Source organism: Syngnathus scovelli, chromosome 10 (genome assembly GCF_024217435.2).
Source record: "Syngnathus scovelli strain Florida chromosome 10, RoL_Ssco_1.2, whole genome shotgun sequence".
Lineage (NCBI taxonomy): Eukaryota > Metazoa > Chordata > Actinopteri > Syngnathiformes > Syngnathidae > Syngnathus > Syngnathus scovelli.
Genome location: NC_090856.1, coordinates 9,460,001 through 9,473,003, shown reverse-complemented (window position 1 = coordinate 9,473,003; position 13,003 = coordinate 9,460,001). Strand labels below are relative to the sequence as shown.

Genomic DNA, 13,003 nt, shown 5'->3' with positions numbered 1-13,003 from the left:
TTACTGATTTGGACAGAGATCATACTTTAGTACTCCCGATGTACGAGTATTGGTCAGACCTCCTCATGACGCCATTTTGGTGCATTTTTGCGAACAATCAGCAGCTCCACTTTGCTGCATGGCGCTGGCTGGACCCAAAAATGAAGGACAGGCAAGTTTTTGGAAGGGGCCAAAGCGACAATGGGCGTTGAAAACACCCCCCCACCCCTGACAGAATCCTCGTGCATTTGCTTGAGATGCCCCCAATGAAGAGCACAGAGTAAAAACATACAAGTGTTCCATCAGTGTGCTCTGAGCTGTCCGCCTGATCCCCAAATTGTGCCTTCAGCCAACAAGTGTCTTCTCGGGTGGCTCGAGCACGAATCCAGCTGCTACAAAAAGGAGGAGGAGCCCAACGGTTGGCTGGGGGCCTGGCACCACTGCATCTGGCAGGGCGGCGACCTGGTCTCCATCACCTCCTCGGCCGAGGAGGACTTTGTGAAGCGCACCATGGGCAACACCCGCTTCTGGCTGGGACTCTCCAACCAGGTGAGACGGAAGCAGTCGTGGACTCTGCAGCCACAACTGGAACTGTTTTCTTTTTTGCCCCCCAGAAATGCGACGACGTCTGGTGTCGCTTTGAAGGCGGGAGCCAGAAGCTGACCTGGTCCGATGGCAAGACAACGACACACACCAACTGGGCCTCGGACCAATTTAAAAGGTAAGAAGTCACATCTTCGCATGCTGTTGTCAGGCGGACACGCTTAAAGGTTGTGGAACCAATTTTGAGAACGAGCACTCAAGGAAAAGTAGGAAAATGTTCCTTTTTATAATCTACCGACAGCGCCGACGTCGCGTCCTGCGCCTACGTCAACCAAGGAGCTCATCTTTTGCCTGGGAGGTGGAGGTCTGGCTCCTGCGCTTCCTCGCTGGCCTACATGTGCAAACGGCCGCCGAGTAAGTCTGCACGTCCGTGGTCACGTTGCTGATGAAAGGTGAGATGCGCAAACGGGTCTTTTTTTGCAGGCTGCCGGGACGGACAGACGTGTACCTCCAAAAGTGTTTCTGCTGTAATGAAGAGTGAGTTGCAGCACGCTTATTTGCACTTGAACCATGTCGTCATGGTTTTCTCTTCAATGTTTTTCTTTGTGGCCTCAGCTTCCGACTGCAACGATGGCAACTTGCTTTATGGCAATGATTGCTATCTTTTTGACGCGACATATAGAAATTGGGAGGATGCCGAGAAGTTTTGTCTCGCCCGGCGAGGACACCTAGCTAGCATACACTCGAGGCAAGATGCCGGATTCAAGAAGAACCGCCGCCATTTGTCATTTGGCTGAAGCTAAAATGCCCTGAAGCTCTTGTTCTCCTTCCTTTCATCAAGATCACTCAACCTACTCTTCCACTTGGGTGGGAGAAAAGAGGAAGGGCAACAACTACGAGTGGACTGACGGAACACCTTCTAATGTAAGTGGATTGCTGAAGGCCTTTGGAAAAGTCATGTTGCAGGCATCCGTCTTGTCTGGAGGCATCGGGCAGCCGCTTACAAAGTATTGGCGCTCTGATTTTAGAGAGGAGGCGGTTAAGATGATATATCCCGGCCGGTGGCTCAGGTTTGTTGGGTTAGTTGCTTTGTGCAGGTTTCCCCCAGACATTTGGGTTGCCAGTGCGGGCACAACGTTTTATTGCAATGTTCATATTACTTTGACTGCCAAAGTGAAGCCAACAACCAAAGTGAAACTTTAATGAGAGAAGCTACGAAAACGCTGCAAGTGAGGAAATGTGGGAAGATGACCACATTGAATGCAACGCGCTAAAGCTCTGTCCAAAATCTCATCCGCAGGACTACGGTCAATATTACTACTACAATTATGGTGTGTGTTCCTGTTTGTATACCAACTACAACCTGGCGTGGGGCAAGGCTGTCAACGGTGACTTGGACATCATTAAACTGGTGAAGGAAACTCATGAGGGGAAGTACGAAGCCAAAGACAGCACGACACCCAGCACAGTCTATAAGACCATCACACTGGATATTACAGGTAGGTTGCATGTCACCGACAAGTCTCGTGGGGCCTCGTAGTCAGTCGTTTTCGCCAAGAGCGCCCTCGGGCCTTTCCAAAGATGTCGTGTCTCGCTCCTTCGCGTGGTCTTGCCGGGCCCTCAGTGGGGGACCGCGGGAATCGGCGTCCAAAGCGAAACCAAAAAGCCAGCTCACAGGCAGAAGGGGGGCGGGCAGGCAGGCATTGCAACGAGGCACCAGGCGCTTTTGCGGCTCAAAGCCCTCGCCAACGGCTCTTGGGCTCTGAAACGTTTTGCTGCGTCATGCCATTTCGCCTTTTCCCACAGAACCCCAAGTCAAGCTGCAGGCCGAGGAGAACAACCCGACAAAGAACAAAACCGAAATAGGGCAGTCGAGCCACCAGGTTCAGGTCAAAGCCAGCAGTAGCGGCATACCGAAGATAGGCGCAGAATTGACCCTGGATTGCCTAGTCACCAAGAACGGAGCCCCCGCCACCGGCGTCACCACCTTCGTGTGGCTCAAGAACGGCGACGTGATGCACGACCATACCGGCGCCACAGTGGTCTTTAAGGCCCTCATGAAGATGGACGCAGGCACATACGCGTGCAAGGTCGGCACAGCCCAGTCGACCGGCTACGTCTTGACTCTGACTGGTGAGTAGTGGCGACGGCCTTGTGGCCCTGTGACCTTTTGACCTGTGGCCCTGTGGGCTTTTGACCTTGTGACCTTGTTTTTGCCTGTCTCCATCTTTTCCAAGGGGGCGCCGTGGCGGCGTCCTACTCGCCGGCGCTGCTGCTGACGCTGAGCCTGCTGCACGCGCTGCTTTGCCTCTTGTGCTACTAAATAGCGGAACGGCGCCCAGCCGCCAGGTCGGTCGGCGCACCGGCTCCACTTCTCCTTGCGTGCTCTGCTGACAAAGGCGCCGTTTTGTCTTTGTGCTTGTCCGCAGCTCGTGCCCGGCCGGGAGACGTCAGCTGGGGAGCCACTGCCGTCGTCCTATGAGCACCCAACCCAACCACCCGCCCACCCACCGCTACACACAAAAAAAGAAAGAAGAAAAGGTGCAATAAGTTGAAAAAGAAAAAAACAGCACCTTGGTTGTTATTGCTTCTTTCTTTGCTCGGGGAAGTCGTCGGCCGGTCGGTGTTTTTGTCCTTGCGGTATTGTCGGGGTCGCCGCCCATTTTCAAATAGTCACGTGAATAATGACCCCTCCTCCCTCTGTATCTGTTCCGCTCGCCGCCCCGCGATGTTTGGGAGAAAGCAAAAAGCCGGCGTGTCGCGTAGGGGCGGCATTTATATGGAGGGGCACGTGAAAAGGCTTCCAAAACAAAGGCCGAATAAGGTTCGTTTGGGTGGGGATCGTTGGGCTAACTAAAGCAAAGTGTCTTTTGGATTTTGCTCCTTTGCATGCTGTCTTTGGTCTTATTCACCTTTTTCTGCTAGAGCTAATAAAAGCATCCAATGCACACCTCTGTCTCTTTATTTTGCCCGCCCGCCATTGAAGACGAATGCAAAAAGTATGTCCCGCACTACGGCTGGTAGTCGTGGTCGTCCCGCTAGAGGGAGATAGCGTGCAACCTTTTCGGGCAAAGGAGCGTACCGTTGGCGTTTTGCCAAATGAGGAATTCCTTCACGTGAGTGCTACAAAAGACAGGTAGTCCTTCACTCCGCCGCCTTGTGCTGACCTAAGGAACGACACGTCGAACAAAATTAATCGTAAAAGTGAACCGACGTTTTGTTTTTTTTCTTTTGCAAGATGCGTAAGGTATTGGGCCTTAGCACGATTAATTTCAACCTAATGCAGTGGGCAAGCTGTTGCACAAAGACGTCCGTAGCGGATTAAAAATGACTTTCCTTCATATTGCCCTGAACACAAAGGATAAGACTCAGCTCATCCTTTGTGTGAGCGTGTGTATGTGCGTGTGTATTTTGGGTACAATAGAAACACAATCAGGGACTTCCCGCCGTCCTGATTTTCCATGAATGGGCTGCGTTGATGCGTGTTTGAACGATGGGATTTGGGAACCATCTGCCGCTAGACTCTGTACAGTGCGATGAAAGCGTGCCACAAAAGCTGCACCAGAGCAAATACAAGTGCAGCTTGTCCCTTTTTAATTAGGAGCTGACAAGCTCTTGTTTTCACACAGCTGTCAAAATGGAGAGTTTTGTTCGTGCCTTTATCATGCTTGCGTATTGCCTTTGTACCCGTATCATTATAAATGTGCCTTTATGATAATAAACAAAAATATTTAATTAGAAGAAATATATATGTTTTAGCGTTAATGGTGCCTTTTTACTAGATGGTTGGACTTATTAGGTCCATAATGCTGTTGTGCTGTAGGTGTCACTGTTGTCATTCAGAGAAACCAAAGATTGCGGACAAGTGCACAATACGTACATTGAGGCGCGACCCGTTATCTGTTAAGTGGCTGTCACTTTACTACCCTGGCGTTTCAACGTACTTTTTTGGACTCGTTTGAATTAAAATACCACGGCGGGAATTGCTGATGGTAGAGGGGTACACTGCCTGTATTGTGTGCCAACATTGTGAGTTTGATTACCATATATGACGGTGTGAATGTCTGTGTGTGTGACACAAAGTCATAAGAAATATAAATACATAAACTAATACGGTGTTTATGGTTGTGTTCATCTTGTGGCTTTTAAATCAGACACTGGAGCTATGGGCGTGAATTTGACGTCAGGTGCAAGCCTATAGTTAGATCAACACGGATCGTTTCGCTGCTTTAGGGGGCGGGGCGTTCATAATGATTTAAAAGTTGGTATAGGTGACCCCTATAAGTTTTGGAAAACTCAGCGCGTGTGCCTGATAAAATTCTCACCCTGACAGACCATTCCCACCAATTTCCCCCCAAACTGTGTATCTTGAGTCCTTTTTTGGATGCACCTTCTATTTTGACGATTTGCTTTGCCTATGTAGTCCACCGTCTCTGGAGGAATCCTACGGGAGAGCGAGAAAGCGTCCTATGTGACCTTTTAGCAAGAGCTAGGTTTTAAGTGAACGCTTTATCCAGTCCACTTCCCTCACTGGCCTCAGCAGACCACCAACAGCTCGCTTGGCAAGTAACACACACACGTACACGCGCACACGCATTGAGACTCTCTTAGGAATCCACCAAAGATACATGTCGCTTTTTAAAAATCTCGTCAAAGCTTTGCCAAATAAAAGCAATTCAAATGACTCGCATGGCATTCCGTCATGAATGCATAGCATTGCAATTCAAGTGTGACGTACTTTCCATTCATGATGTCCTTTCTTACTTTTACCGCATTCATCTGCATCGGTTTGTTTGTTGTCACAACGCGTGACAAAAAGACGGCCAGTCGAGTGTAACGGAGCTGATTTGACATCAGTCTTTTACTGCCAGAATATCATTTTAAAATGGGAGGGGGGGCTATTGCAGGGACTCCCCCAGTGGCCTTGAGAGCTAATGGAGTTAGCGCTCTCACCAGGGATGCTACTCACCTATGCCCCCTTTTTGTAAAAGCTTTAGCCCTGTAGCAAACAATTGCAGGGAGGGGCCAGCTCGGAAAGAGAATCATCTTCCGCATCTCTCAACATCCTTGTCATGCCGCTTTATGTTTTGGCGGCGAGGCGAAAGCTCCCCGGCGACTGCAACTCCATCCGTCTGCCATCGAGCGATACCGACACGGTGTGAGATCTCGCCGCGTCTAACTTGTGACTCTCCTTGTAAACGCGTTGCCGATCAATACACACTTCGGCCAGACAAGCTAGCAGATGCAGCGGGATCCTTGACAAGCGCCGATCAATATGGCTCCGCTCCGAATCCCTCACTCACTCGAGTGTTTGCCTTTTGGTACAACTGGTTGCAGACTCGGGTCTTCGATCTATCTTCAAAAGTAATCAACCGCCATGGAAATCAAATCATGCTTAATGCCAAAACAAAAGAGCCCTTTTTTGTTTCTGGGGTATTGTTTAGATTTTTTGGCTGAGACAAAACAAGATGGCGTAAGATGGGTAGTGAGTGTTGGATTTTGTCCACAATTTAGGGAGCGCGTTATCTGCGCCTCACGGCAAAAGCCATTGCCAATCACCTGTTATCCAATTTACTCACTGCGTGCTCGTTTGATTTCTTCAGATTTAGGAAAATGCTAAGACACTGAAGCACAAATTAGACTTACACAGGTTGGTTGAGTTCAATCACAATTCTTGTTCAGAAAGCTCTGTTTTCAGGAAAGTACAATACAGCCCTGGGCCCTTCCAGAGCGGAAAGTCTCCATTCAGAAAAGGCAACGTTCAACGTTTTTTGGTCGGCTTATATTCAGTTGCACATGCCACATGCGCTGAAGGACTGCGCTGGGGAGCTGTCGGGTGTCTTCACGGACATCTTTAACGTTTCCCTGCAGCAGGCCATCGTCCCCTCGTGTTTCAAGGCTGCCACCATCGTTCCTGTGCCGAAGAAACCTGCACCGTCCTGCTTCAATGACTACCGCCCCGTGGCACTGACGCCCATCATCATGAAGTGCTTTGAGCGGCTGGTCATGGAGCACATCAAGTCCGTTCTCCCCCCCACCATTGACCCTTTCCAGTTTGCGTACCGTGCCAAGCGCTCCTCTGAGGATGCCATCTGCTCTGCCCTCCACTCGGCCCTCACCCACCTGGAGAGAAAGGACTCATATGTGAGGTTGCTGTTTGTGGACTTCAGCTCTGCCTTCAACACCATTGTGCCGCAGCGACTCATCTGCAAACTCGACGAGCTGGGCCTCAGTACCTCCCTCTGCAACTGGCTACTGGACTTCCTCTGTCAGAGGCCTCAGGTGGTGCGTGTTGGCGACAAAATCTCCGCCAGCATCACGCTGAGCACGGGGGCCCCCCAGGGCTGCGTGCTCAGTCCATTGCTCTTCACCCTGCTGACGCATGACTGCACTGCGACCTACAGCGACAACCGCATAGTGAAGTTTGCTGACGACACGACTCTGGTGGGTCTCATCACGAAGGGCGACGAGACTCGCTACAGGTCGGAAGTTGACCTTCTGACCACGTGGTGCAGGGACAACAACATCCTGCTGAACGTCAATAAGACCAAGGAAATCATTGTTGACCTCCGGAAGGGTCACACAACACACCTGCCGCTGATCATCGACGGTGCTGTGGTGGAGAGGGTGAGCTGCACCAAGTTCCTGGGGGTGCACATCAGTGAGGACCTCTCCTGGTCCGCAAACACCTCGTCACTGGCAAAGAAAGCTCAGCGCCGCTTGTACTTCCTGCGGAAGCTCAGGCGTGCATGTGCTCCTCAGGCAGTCCTGTCTACATTCTACCGTGGCACCATTGAGAGCGTCCTCACCAGTTGCATCGCTGTCTGGGGTGGTAACTGCACTGAACAGAACTTGAAGGCCCTGCAGCGCATAGTGAATACGGCTGGTAAGATTATTGGTGCTTCGCTCCCCTCCCTGAAGGACATTTACACCTCCCATCTCGCCCGCAAGGCAACCTCGATTGCCAGAGATGTGAGTCACCCGGCTCACTCTTTGTTTGACCTTCTGCCCTCTGGGAAGAGGTACAGGAGCCTGCGCTCCCGCACCACCAGACTCGCCAACAGCTTCTTTCTCCAGGCTGTTAGGGCCCTGAACTCGCTACCCCCTTCTGCGTAGCGTGCGGCACTGTTGCGCTATTTTCGGGAATGTCTGCTGTACGCGCACTTGCTCCTTTTTTTTTTTCTGCTCCTCTTATTTATTTATTTATTGTTGTGTTATTTATTCATTATTTATTCAGCACGCTTTTGTTATACTTGTTTACTTGTTTGTCTGTTGTGAGCCATGTCTTGTCACCGTGGGATAGGGGGGAACAAAATTTCGGTTTCTTTGTGTGTCTTTGGCATGTGGAGAAATTGACAATAAAGCTGACTTTGACAGTGTGGGCCGAGTTTGATGGGTGATGAGTCTTTGGGGCGGGGCAAGTTCGCAGGAGAGTCTGATTGCTAGTTGGGTGAGAGCTGGTTCCGTGGGGTTGGGTGCTGAATATGGGCGATTCGATGTGTGGGGGCTGTTGTTTTCCTTTCCATCTTTCAGCCTTGACGATCATCTTTGGCTGGGCTGTCTCCCTCTGGCACCTGCTGGTTTTATCTCCAAGTGACCTTCCTGTAAACATTCTCCTCCATTCTCGCACATACACTGTCTCACCTAATTCTTTCATCATTCTTTCAATTTTGTCATTTTGTATGAAATTATGTGAGCTTTTGGCTGTGACATCATTAATCTATTACTGTTCCCTGACTATGCAAAGTTTGTTCTTTTGATTTCCATGTACTTGCTTACGTCATCATATTCTTAGTTTAATCATGCTTTCAACCATATCTTTTCTTTGTTAGGCAAAATATTTCCCTCTGTCCAGAACGTTCAGTAGTAATCGAAAACTGGCGTCTAGCATTAGTCAAAACATAAGATACAATCAAGTACTGAACATTTTTAGACGACTTTCAGTGTCCGTGATTTAGAAAATCATCAGGCATGCATTAAACAGTTCCTTAAGGGTCATTAAGCTATTCAGGCAATATATCAAAAAACATTTGTTATTTCAAAGTGCTCAGAAATAAAGATCATAAAGTTATAAAAACCTTTCTCATTACCACTTATCAAAAATGTCTAGTTATGTCTTCTTTATTGATTTGGTGTGTAGGTATAATTATATGCTTAAAATGTTTCTTTTATTTATTTAATATGTGAATATGCTTGTCTGCTTATGTACTTTATTCAATGAGGTTTGAGCATATCTGTTTTTGTAGCTAGGCAGGACTTTTTGTATTTCGACCCCATTCCTTCAGTAGTTTGTTATGGAAGGTTGGCAGCCTACTGTATTTTGTGACAAAAGCAATGTAATTAAAATAAAAAATGTACTTAATTTTTGAACCAACATTTTTGCAAATGCCCACATACATTTTTAATCTTAACTTCTTGTTGTACAATAAAAATGCAGCTTCCTCTCGAACCATGATCTCCTCCTTCCCAAAAATCTGACTTGACCCCAGTAAAATTGTGACTCTTGACAGCAAAGAGCCAAATTTTGAATTTGTCGCGCCATCTGCAGTTCAAACTGCCCAGCGCCTCCCCAAGGGAGGCCGATCGAAGATGTTACATGTGAAGTGGCTGTCAAGACGATTCCGTCAGATGCTGTTTAAAGATGCTGACACACCATGTTTGGGATACCCGCGTCTTGTTGCAAGCGATGGCAGGCTTTTAGTCCCGTTTCTTCCTTTCTTTACACCACCACTCCCCCTTCCCCCTCACACCCAAACTGCCCTGATCCGTTTAAATGTTCACTCGAGTGCGCCGAGTCCCGTTTCACCTGCCACATGCGTCTCCTGACACTTCCTGCCTACTCAAGCCTTCCTTTTCAGGTCATGCGCCCGCAACCCCTTTGACTTTAATTGAAGACTTTTTCTCCTCAAACTTTTTCTTCAAAAAATACAGCAGGGTTTTTTTTCATCGTGTAAAGAGCAGGCTGATTGAAATGAATGACTTCCAGGGATAAACCAAATGGTCAGTTTTTGCTGCAATGCTTTACAGACATGTAATGGCGCATCCTCAACCTGAAATGTCCGCTTCAAATCAAAACTTTTTCCTTTTTTGCTTACTCGAACCAAGAACCTTTGACATTTCAAGCCAGAACCCAAGGCTCTGTTTTTTTTTCTTTTTTTTTTTTAATAATGCAGTATGGATCGTTAGAATGTCAGTCAAGTAAGCCAATCACGATTTGGTGACGGCACTTCCATTTGGCCACCTTCGAATCACCACCGATTTGTGCACAGCCCTACTGAATTGAACTGGACCGACTTTTTTTATATTTTGTGTGAGCGGAGCCTAAAACTCTAAACTTGAGTAAAATTCAGCACCCCAAATCCAGTATAACATAACCCCATGAAATTTGGTGTCCCGAGTGTGCCCACAAAAATGTCAGAAAATAGCTAAGCAAGTCTACCATTCTTTGTATGAAGTGGCCATGTTAGGTTCATTTCTCTTAAATGTTATTTGATTAAATTTGCCTTGCGGTTAGCACAATGTTTCAGTTTTATAATCGCTTGTGGCCGGAGCTTAACAGCACTATTTGACGTTGATTTTGGTGAGGTTTATGAGCAAATACGAGTTTTTGTGATAATTATGAAAGCTTTGCAGGGCGGGATCAGATTCCGGTTTGGCTCATCAATGTTGCAAAGGATGCCGGAGGGAGAATGGGAGAGCCGCTGCACTACCACGATCCATTTCTTTCCACTGCCGTTTGGCCCTTTTTTCTCTCTCACAGTACACGTAATGTGTGGGAGTGTGATTAAAAGCAGATTTGCTCCAGCTAAAAAGTCCCCTTTGGATGCAAGATTTAAAACATGGGAATACGGCGAGGCTCTCCCTTGTTCTCTGGGCCCTTGGAAGTACTTTTACCCGATGGCGGGATCCGTCACCTGGGCTTTGATCCTGCCGCAGTGTGACACATGACCACACAAGACCCCCGGATGGGCATTAGCGCAGGCTTCAGCACACTCGACATCCGCCGCCGCCGCCGCTCAAATCATTCATTAAATCAGAACACAAAAAGTAACTTTACTTGAATGCCTGCCCATCAATATTTCATGGCGGCTGAGGATGAATCTTTGTCATTTTTGCACTGCTTCCTCTGGCTGCGGTGAGGCTCTTATGGATCGGCCTTCTTCGGGCGCGCTGTTGACGGTTGGCATGAATATTTCAGGGAGATTCATCGGCGACATCGTCGCCCCGGTTCGCAAAGCCACGTCGGCCTCATTTACATACGTATCTTTGAGTTATTTATTTGAGCATGCTAATGTACACGCACGCAAGTGCGAATGTACGTGACGTGAAGTGTTCATGGCTGCCCGAAAACACAAACATTTAAAAATGACAACACAACAAATGATTCACGTCTCCAACCATATGAACATTTAATACAACGCTGTGACTTATATAGACCAAATTCCAAATTAATGAAATGTTTCAGATAAGGCTCTGCAAGACAAATTATTGGAGACATTGCCACCTACTGGCCTGGCATACTTACTGTAAGCACATCTGTATTTTTTCAGATTTTTAATTTTACAATGTATCTTTTAATTAAAAAAAAGTTGAGGAAAAATTTTTCTAGGAAAAAAAATTGTCTTAGGTATAGTTGAATAAAATGATCTTACCAAACTGTAGTCATATTTCAGAGAAATAAATTCACGCCTCTGATTCTTACAAAGGTGATGTAAAAGTGGCTTGTATCTCATTTGTGATTAAAAGCCATTTCAAGACAGCATTGATGTCCAAAAAAAGAGAAAAGAAAAACAGGCGAAGGCTTTTGTCAGAGAGTAAGAACACGAGGGCGCTAAAAGGCCATAACATGCCAACTTGTCACTTGTGCTCAAACTCGTGTTTTATTGCCCCTGAAGATGTCACGTCTCGTCCCCAACTGCTCCACTATGTGTCTGTTGTCTTGGTTTCTGTCTGTGTGCTCGCCCCTCCCCTCCTGTGTGCCCATGATTAGTGTGATTGTTCCCACCTGCCTCTCGTTACCTGTCTTGTATAAAAGTCCTGTCTGCCCCTCTCTCCCTGTCGGATCATTGGTTTTGGTCATTGGTTATGGTTTTGGTTTTGGTTGCTGTCGTTCGGTGTTGTCGTCCTGTCTTGGTGCCGTCATGTCCTGCTGTCTTCTTGTTCCACGTCCCGGTCAGTCAGTCAAGTTATTGTTTAAGTCATGTCAGTTTACCGAGTCTGTATTTTGAGTTGCCTCAATAAACCCTGGTCCAAGCTGCACTTGGTCGTCCTGCTCCATGCTCCACCCGACCGTGACAGAATGATCCGACCATCACAGCGACCAGCGCTTGGACCAACCCTTTGCCGGCTCCCGCAACTGCTGCATGGTCGCCAAGGAGATGAGTTCAAGCGACGCAAGATGCACGGTTGCCCCCCCCCCCCCCAAAACAGATCCGACGGCGCGAATCCAGCGGCCGCCACTTGTTCCGGCGGCGCGGATCCAGCGGCTGTCACCGTCGGCCTTCAACGGTGCATGACGCACGGCCGCCCCCCGATCCAGTCCCGACGGCGCGGATGCTGCGGCCGCCACCAGTTCCGGCGGCGCAGATCCAGCGGCCGTCACCCAGTCGGCTTCAACGGCGCATGACACACGGCCGCCCCCCGATCCAGTCCCGACGACGCGGATGCTGCGGCCGCCACCAGTTCCGGCGGCGTGGATCCAGCGGCCGTCACCCAGTCGGCCTTCGGCGGTGTGTGACGTGCGGCCACCTCCCCATTTCCTCCCGGCCCATGTTGGACAGTGTTGGATTTTTTTTCGTTTTTTGGGACGTCGGGAGCCGTCCCTTGTGGGGGGGTACTGTCACGCCCGTGCCACTTCGCTCAGCCACACCCCTTTCGTTACCGTAATGTCTGTCACCTGCTTCCTCTTGTTACCCTGTGTATTTAAGCCCTGCCCGTGTGTTTCTCCCTGTCGGTGTCTACTGTTGTGTCCATTCCTGTTCGTGCCCAGTGTTCCTGTTCGTGTCATCTGGTTTTCCCTCGGTCTGTCTGAAGGCTCACGGTCAGAATTTTAATCTTGTCCAAGGGGACTTCATGCCGGTCAGTCTGTCTGTTTTGCTGGCCGTGAGTCTTCCTCCCGTCTGTGTCGTTCGTTCCCCACCTGCCTCCCTTCCAACTCCTTTTCCCTGCAATAAATCCTGGTTCAAGCTGCATTTGGTCGCCCTGGCTCAACTCATTCCTGACAGAAGACACCGACCATCACAACGACCAGCGCTTGGACCCCCCTCCACCACCAGCTCCCGCTGCGACGCCCGATCGTCGTCCGAGCTTGTTCCAGCGCCATGGGCTTGCAGCTGCCATCGGACTTCGCTCCCGCGACGCCGGACCCGCGGCCGCCATCGAAGTTCCTCCTGGCACCATCGCCTCTGCGACCGTCATCGGACTCTGGTGCCGCGACGCCGGACCCACGGCCGCCGTTGGAGTGCCTCCCGGCGTCATCAGA

The 13,003-nt window shown here is 49.2% G+C and overlaps 2 protein-coding genes across 2 annotated transcripts; both read left to right on the top strand.

Moving 5' to 3' along the window:
- Positions 1-96: 96 nt before the first annotated feature.
- LOC125972042 (killer cell lectin-like receptor subfamily F member 1) lies at positions 97-1,964 on the top strand. Its single transcript, XM_049725310.2, has 6 exons — positions 97-528; positions 594-700; positions 824-936; positions 1,006-1,059; positions 1,138-1,446; positions 1,823-1,964. Exons 1-5 carry the CDS (start codon positions 490-492, stop codon positions 1,317-1,319), a joined length of 495 nt encoding a protein of 164 aa, XP_049581267.1. The 5' UTR covers positions 97-489; the 3' UTR covers positions 1,320-1,446; positions 1,823-1,964.
- On the top strand, positions 1,725-3,470 carry LOC137840698 (uncharacterized). Its single transcript, XM_068652221.1, has 5 exons — positions 1,725-1,751; positions 1,823-2,021; positions 2,329-2,655; positions 2,760-2,871; positions 2,952-3,470. Exons 1-4 carry the CDS (start codon positions 1,725-1,727, stop codon positions 2,843-2,845), a joined length of 639 nt encoding a protein of 212 aa, XP_068508322.1. The 3' UTR covers positions 2,846-2,871; positions 2,952-3,470.
- The last annotated feature ends 9,533 nt before the right edge of the window (positions 3,471-13,003 follow it).